Source organism: Microcebus murinus, chromosome 9 (assembly GCF_040939455.1).
Source record: "Microcebus murinus isolate Inina chromosome 9, M.murinus_Inina_mat1.0, whole genome shotgun sequence".
Taxonomy (NCBI): Eukaryota; Metazoa; Chordata; class Mammalia; order Primates; family Cheirogaleidae; genus Microcebus; species Microcebus murinus.
Window position 1 is genome coordinate 82,387,064 of NC_134112.1, and position 21,595 is coordinate 82,408,658.

Here is a 21,595-nt window from a genome sequence, read left to right on the forward strand (position 1 = left end):
GGCAAATGTCCAGCAATGGTGTCAGCAGTGAGGCTTGGTGAGGAATGGAGTCAACCTCAAGGAAGTGACCCATGAGCCTATTGGCTGACTGGTAGGTGGCAGGGGATATTGTACTGGATGACCCAGATGAAGTAGAGGCTGTCTGGAAGATAACAGTGGAAGGAAACAAAAGGTTTGAGGTGTAAGGTTTAAATCCCCATCCAGCATAGTAAAAGAAAGAAATGTGGAGTGAGACAGTCATTGGAAGGCATGATATATGCAAGGATGGGTCTGGGAAGTTGGTGGGAAGACAAGCACAGGAAGTAAGTGAAAGAGGAAAGAACCTCATGAATTGGAGGGTTGGTAAAGGAGCCATCACAGAAGCAGGGAAGGTGAACACAGAGTCCCAAGGTGGGGCATTTGCAGATCTCCCTGGGCAAGTCAGTGTCATGGATGGCATGAAGGACAGAATGTAGGAGTAGAACACAGGAGAGAAGCAAAAGCCCAGGCATTTGCCAAACTAGGTCCCTGGGAGAAAGTAGGTGAAAGGGCTAAAATGACTCGGGTTAAACAGAGGAGACTGGGCAGCCATTACATGTTCAGATGGTACTTGCACAGAACTATTGGCAGATAAACTCAGGAACTTGGGGATAGACTCTTGTGGTTTGAGTCCAGTATGTTAGGTACAAACAAGTTTGAAAAAGGCAGAGCAGCAGGTGGGAACCAATGAGGAGGAGACAATTAGCAATGATCACTGAATTCAAGCTTCCACTGTACAAGGGTGGCAGAAAGGATTTAGGTGTGGCTTACAAGGGAAAATATCTACAGAGGGATGTAGTGAACCTATCTGAGGCCAGCGAGGGGGCAATTTAAATTCAGGAAAACTCCACAGGTTTAGTGGGAGAAGTTTAATAATTCAGTAGTAAGTGGGCAAAGGAGGAGAGATTATGTCTACAGGTTGGAGAAGGTGGGGGTGTTGGGTGATTGGGTAAGGCCTTCATTTTAGGAAGGCTTGATCTAGAGAGGAGGGACTAGGGAAGGCAGAACAAGATGCAGAGCGGTACCTATATAAGAAAGGGTCTAAATTCTGAACACAGGCACTGTGAAGTTAGTGTGGCCAAGACAGACAGGAAACTGCTGATCTAGAGGGCCTCAAAGGGTAGTGGAAGGGTAAGTGAGATGGGCATTACTGGATGGGCCCCATAGGAGTATATGATAGTAAGAAAGGAGGGAAGGAGGAAGAAGAAGAATTAGTGTGGCTGGCTATGGAGTTTTCCTGGAACCTGCTTGATGGAAAGGGAAGAGAAAAGACAATGAAAGGTTGGGTGTGAGAGGGGAAGGAAAAGAAAGCCCAAGGGAAGGCAGTGACTGAATCAAAGGAAGATGTGGATGAGTGAAACAAAATGGTTCCAGGAGAGAAGGTGGGGTAGGGAGGGGATGGAAGGAGTTTGAACAAGAGAGCAGGTCAAAGAAGTGAGCACAACTGCATGTAGAAAACATAACAGAATCCGAGGAAAGGATAGGCACTAGGTAGTTGAGAAACTACAGACCATAGGGAACCAAAGAGTCAAGGAGAAGACATATGTCATTATAAGGGAAAAGACTCCAAAAAGGAATGTGAAAATGGGACTATGATGCAGCACAACGGGGAGTCAGCTATAAAAGACAGGATTGGGGGGCACCCAGGGAAGGAGGGAAGGCAGAGAGCATGGCAGAAGGGAGACAGGCTGAACAGCAACAAGAGGAGGAAGAATAAAGGGGAAGTCCCAGAGCAGGAATGAAGGACTTAGAGAACTCAGGGCAGGCAGGAAGTCCCGGCATGGGGATAGGAATGTGGCAAAGGGGTGGACAGCAGTTGGAGGGAATAATGGCTGCTCTTATAGCCTTGAATATTGCTGCAAAGGTGCAAATCTCGGGCCAGGCTCTTTATTTACTACGGATCCGGCGGGAAAGGGGGGGTGGGGGGCAGGGTGGGTCATAGGGAAGGGAGGGTGGGGGGATGCGTGGGGGGAGGGGAACAGGGTGGGGTTTGGGTTGGGGTGGACTGGGTTGGGTGGGAGGGCAGGGTTCGGAACAAGGGGATTGAGAGTGGGGTGGGGTGGGGGTAGGGGTGGTGTGGGGGTGGGGTGAGGATGGGTGTGTGGGGTGGGGGTGGGGATGGGGGGGGGACATGAGCCAAGTTCCAGGCATTGAGAAAATCATCTTATTTATGTGTTGAAGGTTGAGGGTGGTACATACAGGCTGGGAAGACTTCTGAATCCACCCAGAAGAAAAGGAGAGTAGCTTCAGATAGGGTAGGAGGTCAAGGAAAGGGCTGGTTTCTAGGAAATAAGGAAAATCAAAGGATCAAATGAGGAGGTCTCTCCAGAGGCACCATGTCAGGCATGTGAAAGAGGAGGGGTGACTAAGGAAAAGGGACAGCACTAAGTGCCTAGAAAGAACACATGGAGGCCAAATATATTGATAAAATGTCTGAGAGTCATTCAGGGGGGATCTAAGGGTTGTCAGTAGGGGTGTTAACAGAACTGTAGCATGCAATGTCAAAGAGTAATAGGGGAGGGAATGAGGTGGTTCCAAGGGGAGAGTGCCGGGCATATATCGGGGAAGGGAGTGTAAATGTTGGGACCTTTGAGAGAGAAGTGTAAACGGCAACCACTGGAAGGCCAGAGGTGCAAAATGGGGGAATGAAGCCCAGGGAGTCCAGGTGGCCGCCCACAGCGGTGATTCTCAACGGGGATGGGGGGGTGGATTTCACCCGAGGGGGGCTGTGGGCACAGATCCCCAGGTTGGCCTATCAGAACATCAGAGGGATGAGGAGGGGTCTGCTCAAAAAATGAAAAATCCCAAACCAAAACCTAAATCCTAAAACCAAACATACAGAATAAGAACAAACTGCCCCAAATGATGATTCTGATAGGCCGGCTTGGGGGCTGTGCATCCTCGGGTGAGAATCACCGGGGGGGCGGGGAGAAGGGGGAGCTGGGCGGAGATGTGCAGCGCGTGCAGATGCCGCACGTGCGCTGGGGCCGATGGAGGCATCAGAGTCGAGACTGTCAGGAATGGGAGCAAAGGTCCCATCAGACAGGACGAGGTTGACAGCGAGCAAATGGATGTAGCCGAGAAGGCACCTGGGGTGATGATGGTGGGGTTGGGATTTCCTGTCAAAGGTAGGAAGTGTGGTGCCGCGGAGGCCAAGGTCGCGGAGCTGAGGACTGAGGTTGAGGAGTGAGGCTGAGAGAGGTGAGGTGCAGCCACCCTCAGCAGGCCGGGATGTGTGTGTGGGAGCAGATGGCAGTGGCTCTGTTGTCACTGGGAAGGAAGGGCCAAAGGGCAATGGAGACAGCAGGGAAAGAACATCTTGAGAAGAGCTGGGTGCCAGGGAAGGGAACGTGGAAGGGGGCAAGGGTGGGAGCACCCAGGAAGATGAGCTCTCAGGCAGAGCAGGGGGTTGAGTCTGGGTGCATTTGTGTGGCAGGGGCGAGGGTGGGCAGATGGGGGGCGAGAGCGACAGCTGAAGGCAAAAAGGGCTGTGGTGGAGGAAGAAGGGAGGAGAATCAGAGGCACATACTCCTGAGAGCCTTCTCCCAAGACTGCAGCAGAAAGTCTGTGAAAGGAAAGAGGAGGGCGAGAGGGAGCCATGGTTGTGTGGCACTGGAAGTGACCTGCAGCCTGGGCCACAGGGACGTGGACGTGGACTGCTGGGTAGAGCGTGTGGATTCAGTACAGTACGTCTAACATAAGGACGACTGCATGTTGTGCAGTAGTGGGTGCGGGGTGCAGGTCAAGAAGGGAGGACCCCTCAGAAGACTACTGAATGTAGCTGATTCACACATGGTAGTTGAAAGAATGCAGGTGGTTAGGGTCAGACAGTAACTTGTTGTGCAGTAGAGGAGGAAACAGGAGACATGACCAGCCAAGCAAGGCCAGGAGGTGACAGCAGGTGAGGAGTTTGCGACATGTGGTGGAGCAGCATGGAGGAGAGGTGGTCCAGTGGGCAAGAGGCGTGAGAGGGAGCAGGTGAGGGAGCTAGCAGCTGAGACAGCAGAGGCTGGTTAGGACCAGGGAATGCGCTGCTCCAAGGGAGGCATGGCAACCCCAAGGTAGAGGAGTGAATGTGCAGAATCCATGGAGTTTGTCCCCAAAGGGGAAAAGTGCATGAGGAAGCTCATGGAGGACAAAGTATGGGGTGGGTAAGACAAGCTAGGAAGGAAGGAGAGGAGGGAGGAGGCCAAGAAGAAGGAAGGTGTAGTGGTAAGGGCACCTCAGATACGCTGGGGACCAACCTGTGAATCAAAGGCATGGTGAGAGGATGAAAGATCGGAGGTGACATGTACTCCACTGTGAGAAGAAAGGACTATCTGTCAAATGGCAGAACCAAGAACGTAGGATGGTTAGTATTGAAATCAGAGATGAGATGGACTCCATTAAGTACATTAGGGACAACGAATTTGGCCCTGGTAGCAGCAGTGAGGACAAGTGTTGAACGGAGTGCACCTCAAGTAAAAGAGTGATGAGTCTTTTTAGTGACTGGTTATGTAGCAGGGGACTTGGGACTAATGTTGACCATGCAGTGAAGGGGCTGAGGAAGACAATCTGGAAGAAATAATGCAGTGGATGGCTGATGCAAAGTTTAAATCCATATCCAGTATGGAAAAATAGAGATTGGAGTTGGTCAGTCATTGGAAGGTGGCAAACGGAAGTCGAGTTGGGTGAGGGAAGTGGAAAGGAAAGGAATGGGACAGGAGGCATATGAGAGGTGAGAGACCTCATTGATTTTCAAGGGGTAAGCACTGGTAATGGGGTGAATACACAAAAGGTGAAGGCAGAACCAAGAGTTTACGCACTGGTGACTGTAGCAGATCTCACAGTGTAATTCTGTGCCATGTAAGATATCAAGGCCAGACTGTAGGTGGAGAACAGAGCTGAGAAGAAAAGGTTCAGGGATTTGCAGAGACAGGCCCTTAGCAGAAAGTGTGGGAAAGGGCCACAGTGACTCAGATTAAATGGAGGAAATCAGGCATGGCTGCATATTAAAATGGTACTTGCATGGAAATACTGGCTGGTAATCTCAGGGACTTGAGGATGGAGTCTTGTGATTTCAATCCAGTGTGTGGGTATAAAGATACTTGCACATGGTAGACTGGCTGGGAACCAATTTGGAAAAGATAACTTGATCACTGAATTCAAGCTTCACTGTTCAATAGTGGCAGAAAGGATGGAGTTGTAGCTTGAGATAGAATATATCTGTAGAGGAACATAGTAAATCTCAGTGGGACGAGGGAAGACCTTCAATCCATGGGGCATCGTAGAGTCAGAGGGAGTTCAGGGAAAAGGAATTGGGCAAAGCGGAACAGAGTACAGCAGCAGTTGGTGAGGGGAAGGGCTGTTCACTGCTGGGGTAGGAGTTTCATTTTCAGGAGGTTTGATTCAGAGGGCAAGACAAGAGTGACTGCATAGGAGCATGGAGAGTGGTACCTACATAAGAAGAGAGTCTTAAATTCTGAACACAGGTGTTTTGAAGGTACTGTGGCTGAGTGGCAAAGAGGGATCAGCTGATGGGATGGCCCCAGTAGGTAGTAGAAGGGCAAATGTGATGTACAGGGGTGCAATGGTTCAAAGGGTCCCCATGGGGATAAATGGAAGTAATGGAGGTGAAGAAAGGAGGAAGAGAACGAAGCAGTGGCACTGGATGTAGAGTTTCCTGGGAAGACACTTAATGGAACAGGAAGAGAGACGAGATGAAAGGTTGGGCCAGTCTTGGTAGCTCACACCTGTAATGCTAGCACTCTGGGAGGCCAAGGTGGCAGGATCGCTTGAGTTCAGGAGTTCGAGACTAGCCTGAGCAAGAGCGAGACCACGTCTCTACCAAAAATAGAAAAAAATTAGCCAGGCATGGTGGCACATGCCTGTAGTCCCAGCTACTCTGGAGGCTGAGGCAGAAAAATTGCTTGAACCCAAGGGTTTGAGGTTGCTGTGAGCTAGGCTGACGCCACAGCACACTAGCAGGGGCAATGGAGTGAGATGCTGTCTCTAAATAAATAAATAAATAAAAATAAAAATTCTAGCTGGGGCAATAGAGACTGTGTCTCTAAATAAATAAAAAAAAAATAAAAATAAAAATAAAAAAAGAGTATATGGGGGCTGGGTGCAGTGGCTCACAATATAATCCTAGCACTCTGGGAGGCCAAGGCGGGCGGATCGTTTGAGCTCAGGAGTTTGAGACAAGCCTGAGCAACAGCGAGACCCCGTCTCTACTAAAAAAATTAGCTGGACAACTAAAAAAAATAAAGTACATACATATATATATATATAAAATTAGCCGGGCATGGTGGCACATGCCTGTAGTCCCAGCTACTCAGGAGGCTGAGGCAGGAGGATCGCTTGAGCCCAGGAGTTCGAGGTTGCTGTGAGCTAGGCTGATGCCACAGCACTCTAGCCTGGGCAAAAGAGTGAAACTCTGTCTCAAAAAAATAAAAAAGAGAAGAAAGGCTGGGTGGGAGAGGGGAAGGAAGAGGCAGCCTAATGGAAGGCAATGGGCAGAACTGAAGGACCATCTGGATGAGTGACAGCATGTGGTTCCAGAAGAGAAGAAGGATGGAAAGAGTTTTAGTGGGAGAACATGTCAAAGAAGTGAGCACACTCATATGGAGAAAAGATGACTGAATCCAAGGAACGGACAGGCACTACTAGGTAGCTGAGAGAATAGGGGCCATAGAGAAGAGGCAGGGTGTTTTGCAGTGGCCAAGGAGGCAAAGAGAAGAAATGTGTCACAAGGAAAGACCAGAAGAAAGAACGTGAAAATGGGACCATGATGCAGCACAATGGGGAGTCACCTATAAAAGACAGGATTGGGGGACACCCAGGGAATGAGGGAGGGCAGACAACATGGCAGAAGGGAAACAGGTTGGGTAGCAACAGGGGGAGAGAGGATAAAGAGGAAGTCCCAGAGTAGGAATGAAGCAATTTAGAGAACTCAGGGCAGCCAGGATGTCCTGGCATGATGGGAAACTGGCAAAGGGGTGGACAGCAGTTGGAGGGAATAATGGCTGCTCTTATAGCCTTGAATATTGCTGCAAAGGTGCAAATCTCGGGCCAGGCTCTTTATTTACTACGGATCCGGCGGGGAAGGGGGGGTGGGGGGCAGGGTGGGTGATAGGGAAGGGAGGGTGGGGAGAAGGGTGGGGGGGAGGGAACCGGGGTGGGGTTTGGGTTGGGGTGGACTGGGTTGGGTGGGAGGGTAGGGTTGGGAACAAGGGGATTGGGAGTGGGGTGGGTGTGTGGGGTGGGGGTGGGGATGGGGGGGGGGACATGAGCCAAGTTCCAGGCATTGAGAAAATCATCTTATTTATGTGTTGAAGGTTGAGGGTGGTACATACAGGCTGGGAAGACTTCTGAATCCACCCAGAAGAAAAGGAGAGTAGCTTCAGATAGGGTAGGAGGTCAAGGAAAGGGCTGGTTTCTAGGAAATAAGGAAAATCAAAGGATCAAATGAGGAGGTCTCTCCAGAGGCACCATGTCAGGCATGTGAAAGAGGAGGGGTGACTAAGGAAAAGGGACAGCACTAAGTGCCTAGAAAGAACACATGGAGGCCAAATATATTGATAAAATGTCTGAGAGTCATTCAGGGGGGATCTAAGGGTTGTCAGTAGGGGTGTTAACAGAACTGTAGCATGCAATGTCAAAGAGTAATAGGGGAGGGAATGAGGTGGTTCCAAGGGGAGAGTGCCGGGCATATATCGGGGAAGGGAGTGTAAATGTTGGGACCTTTGAGAGAGAAGTGTAAACGGCAACCACTGGAAGGCCAGAGGTGCAAAATGGGGGAATGAAGCCCAGGGAGTCCAGGTGGCCGCCCACAGCGGTGATTCTCAACGGGGATGGGGGGGTGGATTTCACCCGAGGGGGGCTGTGGGCACAGATCCCCAGGTTGGCCTATCAGAACATCAGAGGGATGAGGAGGGGTCTGCTCAAAAAATGAAAAATCCCAAACCAAAACCTAAATCCTAAAACCAAACATACAGAATAAGAACAAACTGCCCCAAATGATGATTCTGATAGGCCGGCTTGGGGGCTGTGCATCCTCGGGTGAGAATCACCGGGGGGGCGGGGAGAAGGGGGAGCTGGGCGGAGATGTGCAGCGCGTGCAGATGCCGCACGTGCGCTGGGGCCGATGGAGGCATCAGAGTCGAGACTGTCAGGAATGGGAGCAAAGGTCCCATCAGACAGGACGAGGTTGACAGCGAGCAAATGGATGTAGCCGAGAAGGCACCTGGGGTGATGATGGTGGGGTTGGGATTTCCTGTCAAAGGTAGGAAGTGTGGTGCCGCGGAGGCCAAGGTCGCGGAGCTGAGGACTGAGGTTGAGGAGTGAGGCTGAGAGAGGTGAGGTGCAGCCACCCTCAGCAGGCCGGGATGTGTGTGTGGGAGCAGATGGCAGTGGCTCTGTTGTCACTGGGAAGGAAGGGCCAAAGGGCAATGGAGACAGCAGGGAAAGAACATCTTGAGAAGAGCTGGGTGCCAGGGAAGGGAACGTGGAAGGGGGCAAGGGTGGGAGCACCCAGGAAGATGAGCTCTCAGGCAGAGCAGGGGGTTGAGTCTGGGTGCATTTGTGTGGCAGGGGCGAGGGTGGGCAGATGGGGGGGCGAGAGCGACAGCTGAAGGCAAAAAGGGCTGTGGTGGAGGAAGAAGGGAGGAGAATCAGAGGCACATACTCCTGAGAGCCTTCTCCCAAGACTGCAGCAGAAAGTCTGTGAAAGGAAAGAGGAGGGCGAGAGGGAGCCATGGTTGTGTGGCACTGGAAGTGACCTGCAGCCTGGGCCACAGGGACGTGGACGTGGACTGCTGGGTAGAGCGTGTGGATTCAGTACAGTACGTCTAACATAAGGACGACTGCATGTTGTGCAGTAGTGGGTGCGGGGTGCAGGTCAAGAAGGGAGGACCCCTCAGAAGACTACTGAATGTAGCTGATTCACACATGGTAGTTGAAAGAATGCAGGTGGTTAGGGTCAGACAGTAACTTGTTGTGCAGTAGAGGAGGAAACAGGAGACATGACCAGCCAAGCAAGGCCAGGAGGTGACAGCAGGTGAGGAGTTTGCGACATGTGGTGGAGCAGCATGGAGGAGAGGTGGTCCAGTGGGCAAGAGGCGTGAGAGGGAGCAGGTGAGGGAGCTAGCAGCTGAGACAGCAGAGGCTGGTTAGGACCAGGGAATGCGCTGCTCCAAGGGAGGCATGGCAACCCCAAGGTAGAGGAGTGAATGTGCAGAATCCATGGAGTTTGTCCCCAAAGGGGAAAAGTGCATGAGGAAGCTCATGGAGGACAAAGTATGGGGTGGGTAAGACAAGCTAGGAAGGAAGGAGAGGAGGGAGGAGGCCAAGAAGGAAGGTGTAGTGGTAAGGGCACCTCAGATACGCTGGGGACCAACCTGTGAATCAAAGGCATGGTGAGAGGATGAAAGATTGGAGGTGAGAGGTACTGCGCAGTGAGATGAAATGAATGTCTGCAAAATGGCAGAACCAAGAACGTAGGATGGTTAGTATTGAAATCAGACATGAGACAACTCAGTTCAGCACTTTCTTCAGACAAAGAAAGTGTCTGGCATTTGTGTCAGCAGTTTGAGGAGTTTAGGAAGAGAGCAGACCTCTAGCAAAGGATTTCTGAGTCCACTGACTGATTTGTTGGTGGTAGGGGAAGTCAGAGTAGATATGGAAGAAGAATAAGAGGGTCTTAGGAAGATAACCATGTGCGGAAAATGCAGTGGCTAGGTCTTGCCTGGTTTAAATCCACATTTAATGTGAAAAGAGACATTTCAGCCAGCCCACCATCTCAAGGCAGCAGTTGGAATGTAAGTCGGGCCACAGAAGTAAATTTGAAAAGAAGGGGACAGGAGGTACATAGGAAGGGAGAGAGATCTTCTGAATTTGTGGGGGGCTAAGCGTTGGTAAAGTGGCCAACATGGAAATGCGGAAGGCAGAATGCAGAGTTTCCTAACCAGGGTGTTGGTATACCTCAGGGGTCCACTTGCTGGTACATATAGTATCAAGGGCAGACTATAGGAGGAGTGTAGTAAGAAGAAGATATAGTCTAGAAGAGCTGCAAGTGGGATGACAACATTTAATGTCTTGTGTAAATAGTTCATTGAATGGGAAAATAGAAAAAGAAGAATGTTCACAGTTATGATAAAGTAAAGCCAACCTATATGGAATGTAGTGTTCTGAATCACTGGAGGTCAGGATTTTGAAAGCATACGCTTAACACTGTAAAAGTTGCAAATTTGAGGGTTGGACATAGGTTGGACTATGTTTAATGTGGTCTCCAGCAAAATCAGCAGAGCGGAAATGGAACAAGAGTGTTCTCTTTAATGAAATTTGGTTTAAGGGGACAATATACATGTCAAATTGTCATTATTTAGGAAAGTTATAGTTGGTAAAATGGGTATTTTGTTGCCCATTTAAACTTGATCCAAAATACAGAATAATGGAAAACAGGAAAAGTGTCTAAAGAGAAATGATCATTAGGGAATTCAGTGGCTGCCTTAAAGCTCCATCAGATAATCACTTGAGGAATGGGTAGAGTCGGGTGAATAAATGGTCATATAGTATAAATTTTTGGAGTCTGAAGAGAGAGCTTGGTCAGCAATCCTTAGAAAGTCAGTACTTCTGACAGCCAAGGATGCAGGTGAGAATCCAAGGAGGAAGCTCATACATACTCATATTGTGAATCCATTTTAGTGACAGACGTGAACAATGATTGGGCAGTACCGATGAGCAGGAGTGCTTTTCTTATGGCAAAAGGCAGAAATGAGTGGGTATGCCTTGTTTAAGTTGCATTCTGGAGAGATGGTGTCAGTTAAGTCAACAGTAAAGATGGAGGGATGTTGATGATGCTGGGGTGAAAAAGGAACATCAAATAGGATAGGAACATGGCTTGAAAAGGAATGATAGTCTCAGTGAGTTTCAGGATAGGCAGACTGGGTATAAGAGAATGAGGTGTATAGGGAGGTCTGAGACAGGGAATCCTGGCGGATCCTATAATGGGGCAAATTGTAGGAATATTGATTTTACATCCAGACTAAAGCAAATTCTGGTGATAAAGGCAGAAATTAAAATGGTGGCAGAATAGTAATGTTCTACCAATCTGCTTTTTAAGTACTTGAGTGAAAACTGAGCTTAAATGCTTGGCTTGGAAGAAAGCAAAGTTTCATCAAGGATCCCAGTGAGTGAGTGGATGTGAGTCAAAGGAAAAAACTCTGAGGTAAATCTTATTAAATTGAAGTTATGGATTTAGTACAGAATGGCAAGAGTTGACATGATTAATACTGAACAAAAAATTATGGATGGTAGATACAGATTCAGAGAAGAGTTCTGAGTCCATCAGACTGCTTAAGATGGCACTTTAAGGAAGTGTAGGCAGGAAGTCGAGAGATGAATTATTTATGAAAGAATTGTAAGTGATTAGATGGCAGGCAATATTCCTAATGAACAAGAGAGGAAAGAAACTCCCATACATGTGCTGTATTTCTTGGTATAGATGTTTTCTAGTGAAGATAGTTTTAAAATAAGTTATTTACATTTGTTGACATGGTTCTAGATGATGAGAAATATGATGCAATAAAGCTTGATAGTCTAATAATAAAATATAGGGATTAGGATAGTTCTGAATAGGTGCTTGTAATTAGAAGTTAAATAGGTAGGGGCGTTAAAGAGGTCCAAAGTGGGGAACAACTGATAGAATGTTTTATATATAATGTATATTGTTGCTGATGCAATAAATATTCAGAGGAAAGAATGAGAAAGGATACTAAGGAGGAATGTTGCCTTAAAGGATTTTCTAAAATTTGGGGGATAAAGGAGAAATTCTTGGAAGATGAAAGATAAATAGGACTAATTAAATTGAGACTTATGAGATTTCAGAGTGTATGCCTTTTGAAGTGTGGAAGACTTGATTTTAAAGGGAGAAGGTTGCGAGTTCCAGAATTAAATAATATCTTGTATTTATTATTTACTATGTATCTGGCACCATGGTAAAGACATTACTTACTTCATTTCATTTCACCCATATAATAATCTTAAGAGATCAAATAACTTGTTCAAGATTACCCAGTTTATATGTAGCAGGGGCAGAATTCAAATCCCCATGTGTATATAAAACCTATATTCCTTTGTATTATGTTATACTGTTTTCAAGTTGAAGGAAATCACAACCAGGAATTTCTATTTTTTTCCCTGTGATTATAAGGAAAAAATATTTTTCTGAGATAATATACATAGACGTGATACATAGATCTGTAAAATGTGGACTACTGCTATGGGAAAATGCAAAGAGGAAAGAATGGACAAAAGACTCTTTATTACCATCTATGTTCTGGTATTTCACTTTTTCATTATATAGCAAAGGGTCTGGATTGACCATGGATTAAAAATTTGACAGTTTCTTACAAAAACTAAATAGAAAGGAGTTTGTTTTTAAGCAAATATGTGATGAGTCAGATATAAATTGACTACTAACAATATTTTAAATGTCTAAGTGTCGATGAGTTTATAACTACACTTTAGCTCTGATAGGAAACCCTCCAAGTTTAACATAAAAGAAAGAATTCTCTAAATGTCAAATTTTTATAAACAAAAATGAAACAAACCATCAAGCAAAAGAGTCCATAGCCAGCAGACCAAAGGTTGAAATCCCTGGGCTAGTTTGTAAGATCTATGTTTTAAAAAGAAATGAACTCCTTAGTGAAGAGGGCTGAGAAAACCTTTCCCCTTCTTCCTCTCTTGGTGGAAATGTTTATTGTTGTTGTTGTTGTTTTCCTATACTATATGTAATTTCAATATTGATGTTTTGTGTATTGTGGTATTATAAAATTATACTTATTTATTGGAGTCTGTTAAGATCACTCCCTGGAATGTGAGGCACCTGAGTTATCAGTTATGAAAAATGAACCTGGGGAAGTGGGAGGAGCTAGTGTTCTCGATTGAGAAGAGCTTGATTATTCCAAGGATTCAGCATTTTACTTTCCTCTGAAATTAAGTGATAAAGTAATGGTATGCTGCATACCTTAAAAAGTAAAGTTGGTGAGAAGTACAATAGGGGGAAGAATTTTGAAAGAAGGCAAGATAGCTACCAGAAAAAACCTGATGAAGTGTAGAGTGTCCCAGGACAATGGCAGAAGCTACAGGGCTACATAAAGACTGGGCCCAGATACTAGTTTAGAACAAGAGTATATAAAACTAGCTTTACTTAAGAGTACAGTCAGCTTAATTACTGGCTAGTGGACATAATTCAGACAAACCTAACTAGAGAGAAAAATAGACCAGGAAAGAAAGTGAAGCTATGTGGGAAATGGAACTAGAGAAACCTCACAAATGGATAAAGGAGGTAATTAAAGGTTAAAGCCAGATGGCTTAGAGCTCAAAGGAGAAATACTGGAGGCCAGATAGGCAAGTGCCTTCCTACCCAAGGGTTTATGGATCTAGGGTGGCTAGAGAAAAGAAGCAGAGTTCCACCCAGGGCCAGAGGGAACAACCTGGGATTCAGATCCAGCAGTGGTGCCAATGTGAATCTACCTGGTGCTAGAGTCTGAGTAGCCTGATCTATCACCCAACACAGATAAGACTGGGCAGGAGCTCCTAGGAACCAAGGTCCAAGAAGGGAGTTAGGAGAGGGGCTGAAAGAAAGCAGGTTAAGCCCCAAATGTAAATGAATGATGACCAGGGATAACCATTTACTCATACTTTCATGATTTCTTGTACTTCTGTAACTTCCCCAATATTTGTCAATTTGTAAACCTGTTTTCCTGTACTTATAGTAATAAAAGTTGTGCAAAACATAAATGTGATGTCTGTGCTTATTTCTATGGAAACGGGGTTTTCTACAGTAAATATGGGAAGAGAAGAACTCAGGAAAATGGGGACAAGAAATCAAGTACAATAAATACTTGACATTCACAAACAATAGGTCACAAGATCTTCCTAAATCCTCAAATCTGTAAATACTACTATTGACATAAGCAGTTGGTTCTCTTAGGGGCTGTTTTCCCCTCATCAAAGACTATTTATGGGTCAAATAGAGAATTACAAAGCCTTTCTCAAATGTGGACACACATGGTTGGCTAAGCCACTCAGGCTGAGAGATAATACTCTCAGACACCAGCCTTATGCTACATGATGTATTTTTAAACACTGTATTTTAAAATTTCTTCATAGGAGACATTACATATATGAGCCTTCACTAGTGGTTATACTGTTCCAACAAAAAGCCTCAGTTCCTTTTCAGTCTACCACGGTATACATTCAATCTCTCCTTTAAGACTGAATATTTAGCAAATTTTACTCAGAGGCCTTGTTTTGAAATTAATATTTTTGTAGCAGTAAACAATTGTGAAACCAATTTTTAAAATATACCCCCCATTATCATTACATTAAATTCTAGAAAAGAACCATATTCTTGAATGCTGAACATTTGTATAGACATTTGAAGGCTCAGGAGGTAATGCATTCTTAATCATGTAAGTATCTCCTCCCTTCTATGGGTCAGTACCTGCTGTAGGGCCATCATCAGGCAAACGAACAAGAGTATAACATATTCCTGGTTGATTATAAGGGAGGCTGGGGGCTGGGATACAACGCAGCACTTCAAAGGAATCTGATGGCTCCATCTGCACTGTCACTTTCTCCAGTAGCTGGTCATTTAGAGTATTGGTACAGTCAAACTGAAAAGTCAGCAAATGAAAAAGTTGTGAAGGATAAGCAGTGTTTTCAAAAGTAAGTTGTTCCTTCCCACTCATAATCCATGACTGAGCTCTGGAACCCACTATACCTTCCCCCTCTCTAAACAGAACTGTAGATCTCCTAAGATTTTTCATTAGGCGACAAGGATAGTCTTATTCTTGAGGTCTTTTTGTTTATATTATTGATCAGTTTTTTCTCTTTCCTGAGATTGCTCTATCAAACAAGATGGTAGAAGTCTGATGGCTGTCAAATCTAAGTTTTTTGAACAACCTACTTAATTTACCCTGATGTTAAAACATGGTTTTAAAAATAGGTTATACTTTATGTTGTCCAACTTTTTCAGACATTTCAGTTTTATGTCTTTTTAGATTTTAACCCTCAAAAGTTACCCATCATATGAAAGGATCCCTGTAGCTCTGGTATTAGGAAAGAAAACCAGAAATTCTGCCAAATTAATTTTCTATAAAAACTAGAATTATAAGCTAAAGGGGAATTGATATTTGTCTCAAAGCATACCAGTTTATACTAAGTGCCTACAGGAGCCAAGGACACTCATCTCACCTGGAACACAATGTGATTGGTAAACATATGCTTGATACAGCGAACAAAATATTCTGTCTCTGCTTCTGTAAGTTGAACAGGCTCAGAAGATTTGAACAAGGGTCCTAGAGTCATAAACTCAGGAATGGCAGCCAATTGTTCTATCAAGGAAAAAGGAAAGAAGATATGAAAAAGACAGGGAAAAAGTTTACTCTGGATTCCTAAAATGTTTTAATTTCTAATAGCCAAACACTTAACTAATATGTCCTCAAGCTTTAGTGAAATAATCTTTTAAGCAAGAAAGTTCATGTACTGAATTACTAAAAGCAAAAAACGAAACTAAATTCCTAATCTTTTAGAATTTGAGTTTCCTGTTAACCAATAAGATACAGACAAGAACAACATTCCCAGTTGGCAACTGGAATTTGAAAAGTTCCATGGACTTGTGTATGCTTAGCAACTATAACCTATGATCTTCAGCCACACAAATATTTCCTGTACTGAGAATTAATCAAACAGATAAAAGTAGTGGACTTTATTATATTTACAATGCCTAGGGGCAAGATTATTCCTTCTACCCACCAAATCATCATACCTTGGAAAATGTCTTGCCTGGAAGGAGCCAACTTCTCTGGCTTAGTAGCCACAAGTGTGATTTCTACAAAGACAGACATGAGCAATTAAGTGAGCTTCTTTCCCACTATCAAGCTAACAATGCAGACAGAAAGATATGAAGGCATAAACTTCTAGTCAGATATATAATGAGCTATTGCTAAACCATACCAATAGGTTCTGTGTCACTTTGGGAGGGCACTCAAATTTAGTAAACATATATGGTGAAATAATAAAGTAAGCCCTAAAAATATAGAATTTGCTTTAAATAAATTAGGATGTATAAAAAATTACTCAGAAAAGGAGGAATAGTTTATAAAATAAATCTCATGATAAAAACAGGAAAAATCACTTGTATGGTATCAACAGAAAAACTGGAAATGTGGAAAATTAAGCCTGAGTTCTTTTATTCCAGTTCTGTATTCCAACCACTAAATACTTTCTTCCTCTTTTTTAAGTTTTAAAGATAGATATTTGTTGGAAATATTTTTATGATCTTGTCCCATACATTTTTTCAAGACAAACCTCCAATAGCAAAATTAATTAACTTCGAAATCACCAACTTCAGAAAACAAAAATAGGAAGTGACAGCACTGTTATTGCTCAGAGATACATAGTGGCACTGTGTACCTTCAAATGCTACAACACTATGCATTTTAAAAAAAAGAAAAGATGTTCATCTTAGGACACATTTTATATTCTTGCTTTTATGTAAAAACTAGGATATTTTTAAAAACTCCTATAAAAATACCATGTATCTTATATCTAAAAGATTCAGAAGGAGTGACAAACAAAACAAAACAAATATTAGAGAAAAATATGCTAATATTTTGTGATTTTTTCTAGTTTTCTATACTCTCTATTTTAGAAAATGTAATATTTACTAGTTTTGTAAAACTATTTGTGCACAAGAAAGTAGAATTAACTGTTCCCATTACCTGATTTCTGTTCAAAGACAGGAGCCATTGCAAGAGGAATCGATTTCATATCAAAGGGTTTTTCTGAAGGCTCCAGTGTGTACTGGTATAAGGCTTTTTCCATTCCTGGTACAGAGACCATCAGACCTGTGAAACACAAAAAAACCTCAGCATTATAACCTCTTGCCAATCCTATGCTCCAGATAGGCCCAGATTTGTAATATTTATCTGAAGGAAGTTTTGTGAAGGAAGAGAAAAATACAACCACAGACTTTATAGCCCAAGTAATTAAAAATAAAAGCTATTTTATAAAACTGCCTTGTAAACTTATAAACTGCCTTATCTCATTCAAGAAAACATGGGAGCAGAGCATAAATATGTTCAATAAAATGTAAGTAATTCCCAGAAAAGAAAGCAACTTAGCCATGTGGGAACAATGACAGCATAAGAAAAGGGGAAAAAAGGTAAACCCATCCAAGAGAGAGTTCAAGGAGAACCAGAAATAAGGAATACTCTTTGGGCTCTTACATGCTTTAAGAAATATATATATATATATATTTTTTTTTTGAGACAGAGTCTCACTTTGTTGCCCAGGCTAGAGTGAGTGCCGTGGCGTCAGCCTAGCTCACAGCAACCTCAAACTCCTGGGCTCGAGCAATCCTGCTGCCTCAGCCTCCCGAGTAGCTGGGACTACAGGCATGCGCCACCATGCCCGGCTAATTTTTTACATATATATCAGTTGGCCAATTAATTTCTTTCTATTTATAGTAGAGACGGGGTCTCGCTCTTGCTCAGGCTGGTTTTGAACTCCTGACCTTGAGCAATCCGCCCGCCTCGGCCTCCCAGAGAGCTAGGATTACAGGCGTGAGCCACCGCGCCCGGCCAAGAAATATATTTTTATAAATTGTTTTATAGGAATTGCCATTACCAAATTAGAGAATATCCTATCAATACAGGTTTCCCTAGAAATGGAAGTGCATTCAGAGACAAAAACCAAGTATTTGCCAGGTGAAGTTAGCTCATATTAAATTATCATGAAATATGCTTCCAAGACACCATTTGGGGAACAAAAGTGTGTTTGTCTACATTCTTGGCTCTCACTGACCATTGAAGATATATGTAGCATTCAGTGCCATCTGCCTCTGCTGCAGCACATTCAGATAGAAGGTAGCTCTGTCCCGAACCTCATCATCAGTATCCATCATACACCTGTCCAGAGGAAACAGAATTGGCATGTCACAGTACCTCAAAGATTTCTCATAGCTTTACCACCAAACCTAAAGGATACAGTTCAGGTCATCTGGTACCACCTTTGTAAAACAGCTCAACAATAGTCAACAGTGGCTCCTAAAGTTTCCAAAAATGTTAGGTATTGTTCTGAATTATTAAAGAAATAACTGTTATTATTAATCAGAAGGCCTATATAAGTAGGCAATAAAAATAACTATAAAGAATATAATAACATGAAATAGCAAAGTCTATTCCTGGATCTATAAGTGCATGACCCTGATGAAGACTTAAGATTTTTCTACAATTAAGAAATGAGATTACATTTTCTAAGGATACTAAAAAGATAAACAGTATTCACAATCCAAGCATTGTTACTACTCAAATGGCAATTTTTTAATTTAAACCAGCCAGCCATTGGCTTATAATTTACCTGTTTCAATTACAAGATGCAATCACAGAATCTTTTCCTGATAGGGAGGAAAATAGGGAGTCGTGGAGACCATGAAAAGCTACTATTTTCAACTCTACATAGTGAATTGCCTAAAATCTTTTTTAAGTTAGACCCTATCACACAAATTGAGGTACATGTATTTAAGTCACTTTCTCAAAATTATGTAAGAGAAATCCAAAGTCAAATGTAATATGTACCTAGCACATATATAATTACTAGAAAGAGAAAGAAAATGTCATTTGCCCCTGATTTACTCCATCAGCTCTATCTTTGGCCCTGTAGTGCATCCAATATGCTACAATAAGGATTTTGCTATTTAGCCATGTAGAATTCTTATTTTATAAAAAAGAGATTTTACTTACCTTTGTAAAAGTACAAGGATGCTTGGGAGAAGACTCTCGTTCTGAGCCCCAAATTTAGCCAAAGCACTCACAGCAGCTATAATTAATGAAGCATAAAATAAAACAATATTGGTTAGTCAGAGTTAAGCAATAATCGTTTTTTAAAAAACTAGAGAAGTTTCCCTATGTTCAGTGGAGAAAAACTTACTTGTTTTATTGAGTGTTTCTTGATCTTATATCTTTGATACATTTAAGCATAAACAGAATTCTGCAGGCCCAAGAGAGCTTTGAATAGGAAAATCCTCCATGCATTGAAGGAAAAGAATAATATAGATTTCCTGTATAAGCCATATCTTCACTCTACCACATCCCCTTATATATCACACTGATGTGATTAAGTTCTAATCTCAAACAACCAGCGCCAAGCATAAAAAGAAATTCTATTATTAAAATTCCTTGCATTCAATAAAGATTCACTATTTACCAAACTTTAGTCAGGAAGTATTCTAGGTGCTGGGGGTAGATAAAAGACATAGTGCCTGACCTCAAGAATTATATTTTAATGGGAAAGACAGGTAAGTAAAGAGATAACTATAATATAATATGTAGTAAGTCCATGGCAGAACTATTATCCAGAATGCTATGTGAGTACAGAGAAAGGAATTTAAGTCAGAAGTGGTGGTAGAGAAGTAAGACAAGGAGTTGACACTTACTACTTGAGCTAAATTTTGAAGAACAAGTAGAATTAGTCAGAGGGAGAATTCAGGAAAAGAGTATTAGAGACAAAGAGAATAACAAGTACAAATGCTCTCTGCCCAGAGAAGAAAGCATGCTATAGTACTGGACACAGCTGAGCAAGACTGAGCATACGGCCTACGTTGGAGAACAAGAAGAGACTAGGGCTAAAACAAAAATACGGTGTTTTTTAATCTCAAAATTATTATTAAAGGATATTAAACATAGGATAAATTTACACAGTTGAAAGACCATTTTTGGCTGAGTGTGGAATATAGACTGGCTATATGTTGAGTCTATTAAACAGACTAGTCAGGAATCTGAAATGATTGACAACCTAAATTAGTAGCCCTGAAAACAGAAAAGAGAATGAAGAAATATTAAGGAGACAGAATTGACAGCACTTTGCTAAAGAATAGATGGGAGTTGTAAAACAGTAGAATAAGTTTCTATCTTCACAACTGAGTGGATGAAAAAGGTGAAAATTTCAGTTTGGGTTAGTTTGAATTTCAGGTTGAATTTAAAGTGCCTTAGGCAGTTGGACACACAGGCTCAGGAAAGAGACATGATTGGAATGTCATAGCTTATCAGTAGAGCTCTGATAGCCAGGAAGAACGTGTATGTTGAGAAGATAAAACCCTAAGGAGAAGTAATATTTTAAGGAATGAGCCTAGGAAAAGAAACTATAAATAAGAGTGAGGAGTGGTAAAAAAATGTAGGCTATTGTAGAAATCAAGGGTAGAGGGTTTCATCAAGTGTTTAGTTAACAGTACATCAAATCAACAGAGGTGAACAAAGAACAGAACATTAGTGACTGACTTATTTCTCAAGTAGTTTATAAGTAATTTTTTTAAAAAATAGCTTCAGAGGATTTTTAAGGGAGAGAGCTAGATTATATTGAGTTGAAGAGAAAATGGAAAATGAATTCATGCTGGCAGCTAACAATGGCTACCTGAAGTTTATCTCAGAAGGGAAGAAAAGTATAGTGTCAGCAGCTAGTGAAAGATGAAGGCTAACAGGAGGGTTCACATTTTTAACAGGAGAAATTTGGACCTGTTCATATGCTAAGGGGAAGGAAAGATCAGAGAGGAAGTCACTTAAAAATATATAGACACACATATAACAAATTTTACATACAATCATACATATGGCTATCACTCTGAAAAAAAGGATGAGCCATCATGGTATTCCTATCACACTGAAATGCAAGGGTTCTCTCCAATCTAAGGCAAAAATGAGAACAAATTGGAGTACAAAGAAAGAGCTATACATCTGAGCTCTACATACACTCTAAGATCCTACCATAAAACAGATCTTGCAGCTTAGTTTTCCATTACTACCCTCTTTGAGTTAAATATTTCAAAAGATCACCAGATCACATCATTATCAGTGTTCCAATGACTCACCTGCTCTGATAGCCTCATTCTCCAGGACAACCCTATTAAAAATAAAGCGGATATACTTGGAGGGGACAGGCGTTCTGGGGCCCTCTTTGCCCAACAAGTGTAGAATCTTAGTAGCCAGAACAGTGTGTTCACAGTCCTCAATGAATTCACAAAGGTGGGCTAGACCTGCTTCTTTACTCTCAGAGTTCTCTTCCACAATGGTGATTATACAGTCCACAATGGCCCGCTTATATTCAAAGCCACCCTGGCAAGAGAAGATAAAACTGCCATTCATTCTAAGGACACTTTTTGGAAAATGCTTATACTCCAAGGGTCACACTTATAATATTCCAATTTCATTTCCTGCCCTTTATGAAAGAAACAAAAGTTTTTTTTTTTAGTGGGAAAGCAAAGCAATGGCATGTTTTGCAGTAAGACAGGAACCAGACTTATGCATACTACTTGAGAGGCATACTGAGATGATAAAGAAATCAAAGCTTAAAACACTATGGTATTTAATGGCAAACAAAAGAATTTAAGAAAGCAACTTCCTATGATTAAAAAGGAGTCTACCTACATCATCTCGGAGCATGTTAGAGAGGAAAGTCATCATGACGCTATGCTTTCGAGGATATTTCTGACAGAGAGCACTAATTGCCTGTACAACCACCACCTGTAGAAAAA

At 42.9% G+C, this 21,595-nt stretch overlaps 1 protein-coding gene across 1 annotated transcript in view; it reads right to left on the reverse strand.

Moving 5' to 3' along the window:
- Window positions 1–21,595, reverse strand: part of COPG2 (coat protein complex I subunit gamma 2) — a 117,305-nt gene that overhangs the window by 16,356 nt on the left and 79,354 nt on the right. Inside the window, exons 13-20 of the mRNA XM_076006613.1 lie at window positions 21,489–21,584; window positions 20,933–21,176; window positions 18,813–18,888; window positions 17,875–17,978; window positions 16,791–16,916; window positions 15,836–15,898; window positions 15,262–15,401; window positions 14,510–14,681 (exon numbers count right to left, since the gene is read on the reverse strand). Of these exons, the coding sequence (XP_075862728.1) occupies window positions 14,510–14,681; window positions 15,262–15,401; window positions 15,836–15,898; window positions 16,791–16,916; window positions 17,875–17,978; window positions 18,813–18,888; window positions 20,933–21,176; window positions 21,489–21,584 (1,021 nt within the window). The remainder of the gene's footprint in view (window positions 1–14,509; window positions 14,682–15,261; window positions 15,402–15,835; window positions 15,899–16,790; window positions 16,917–17,874; window positions 17,979–18,812; window positions 18,889–20,932; window positions 21,177–21,488; window positions 21,585–21,595) is intronic.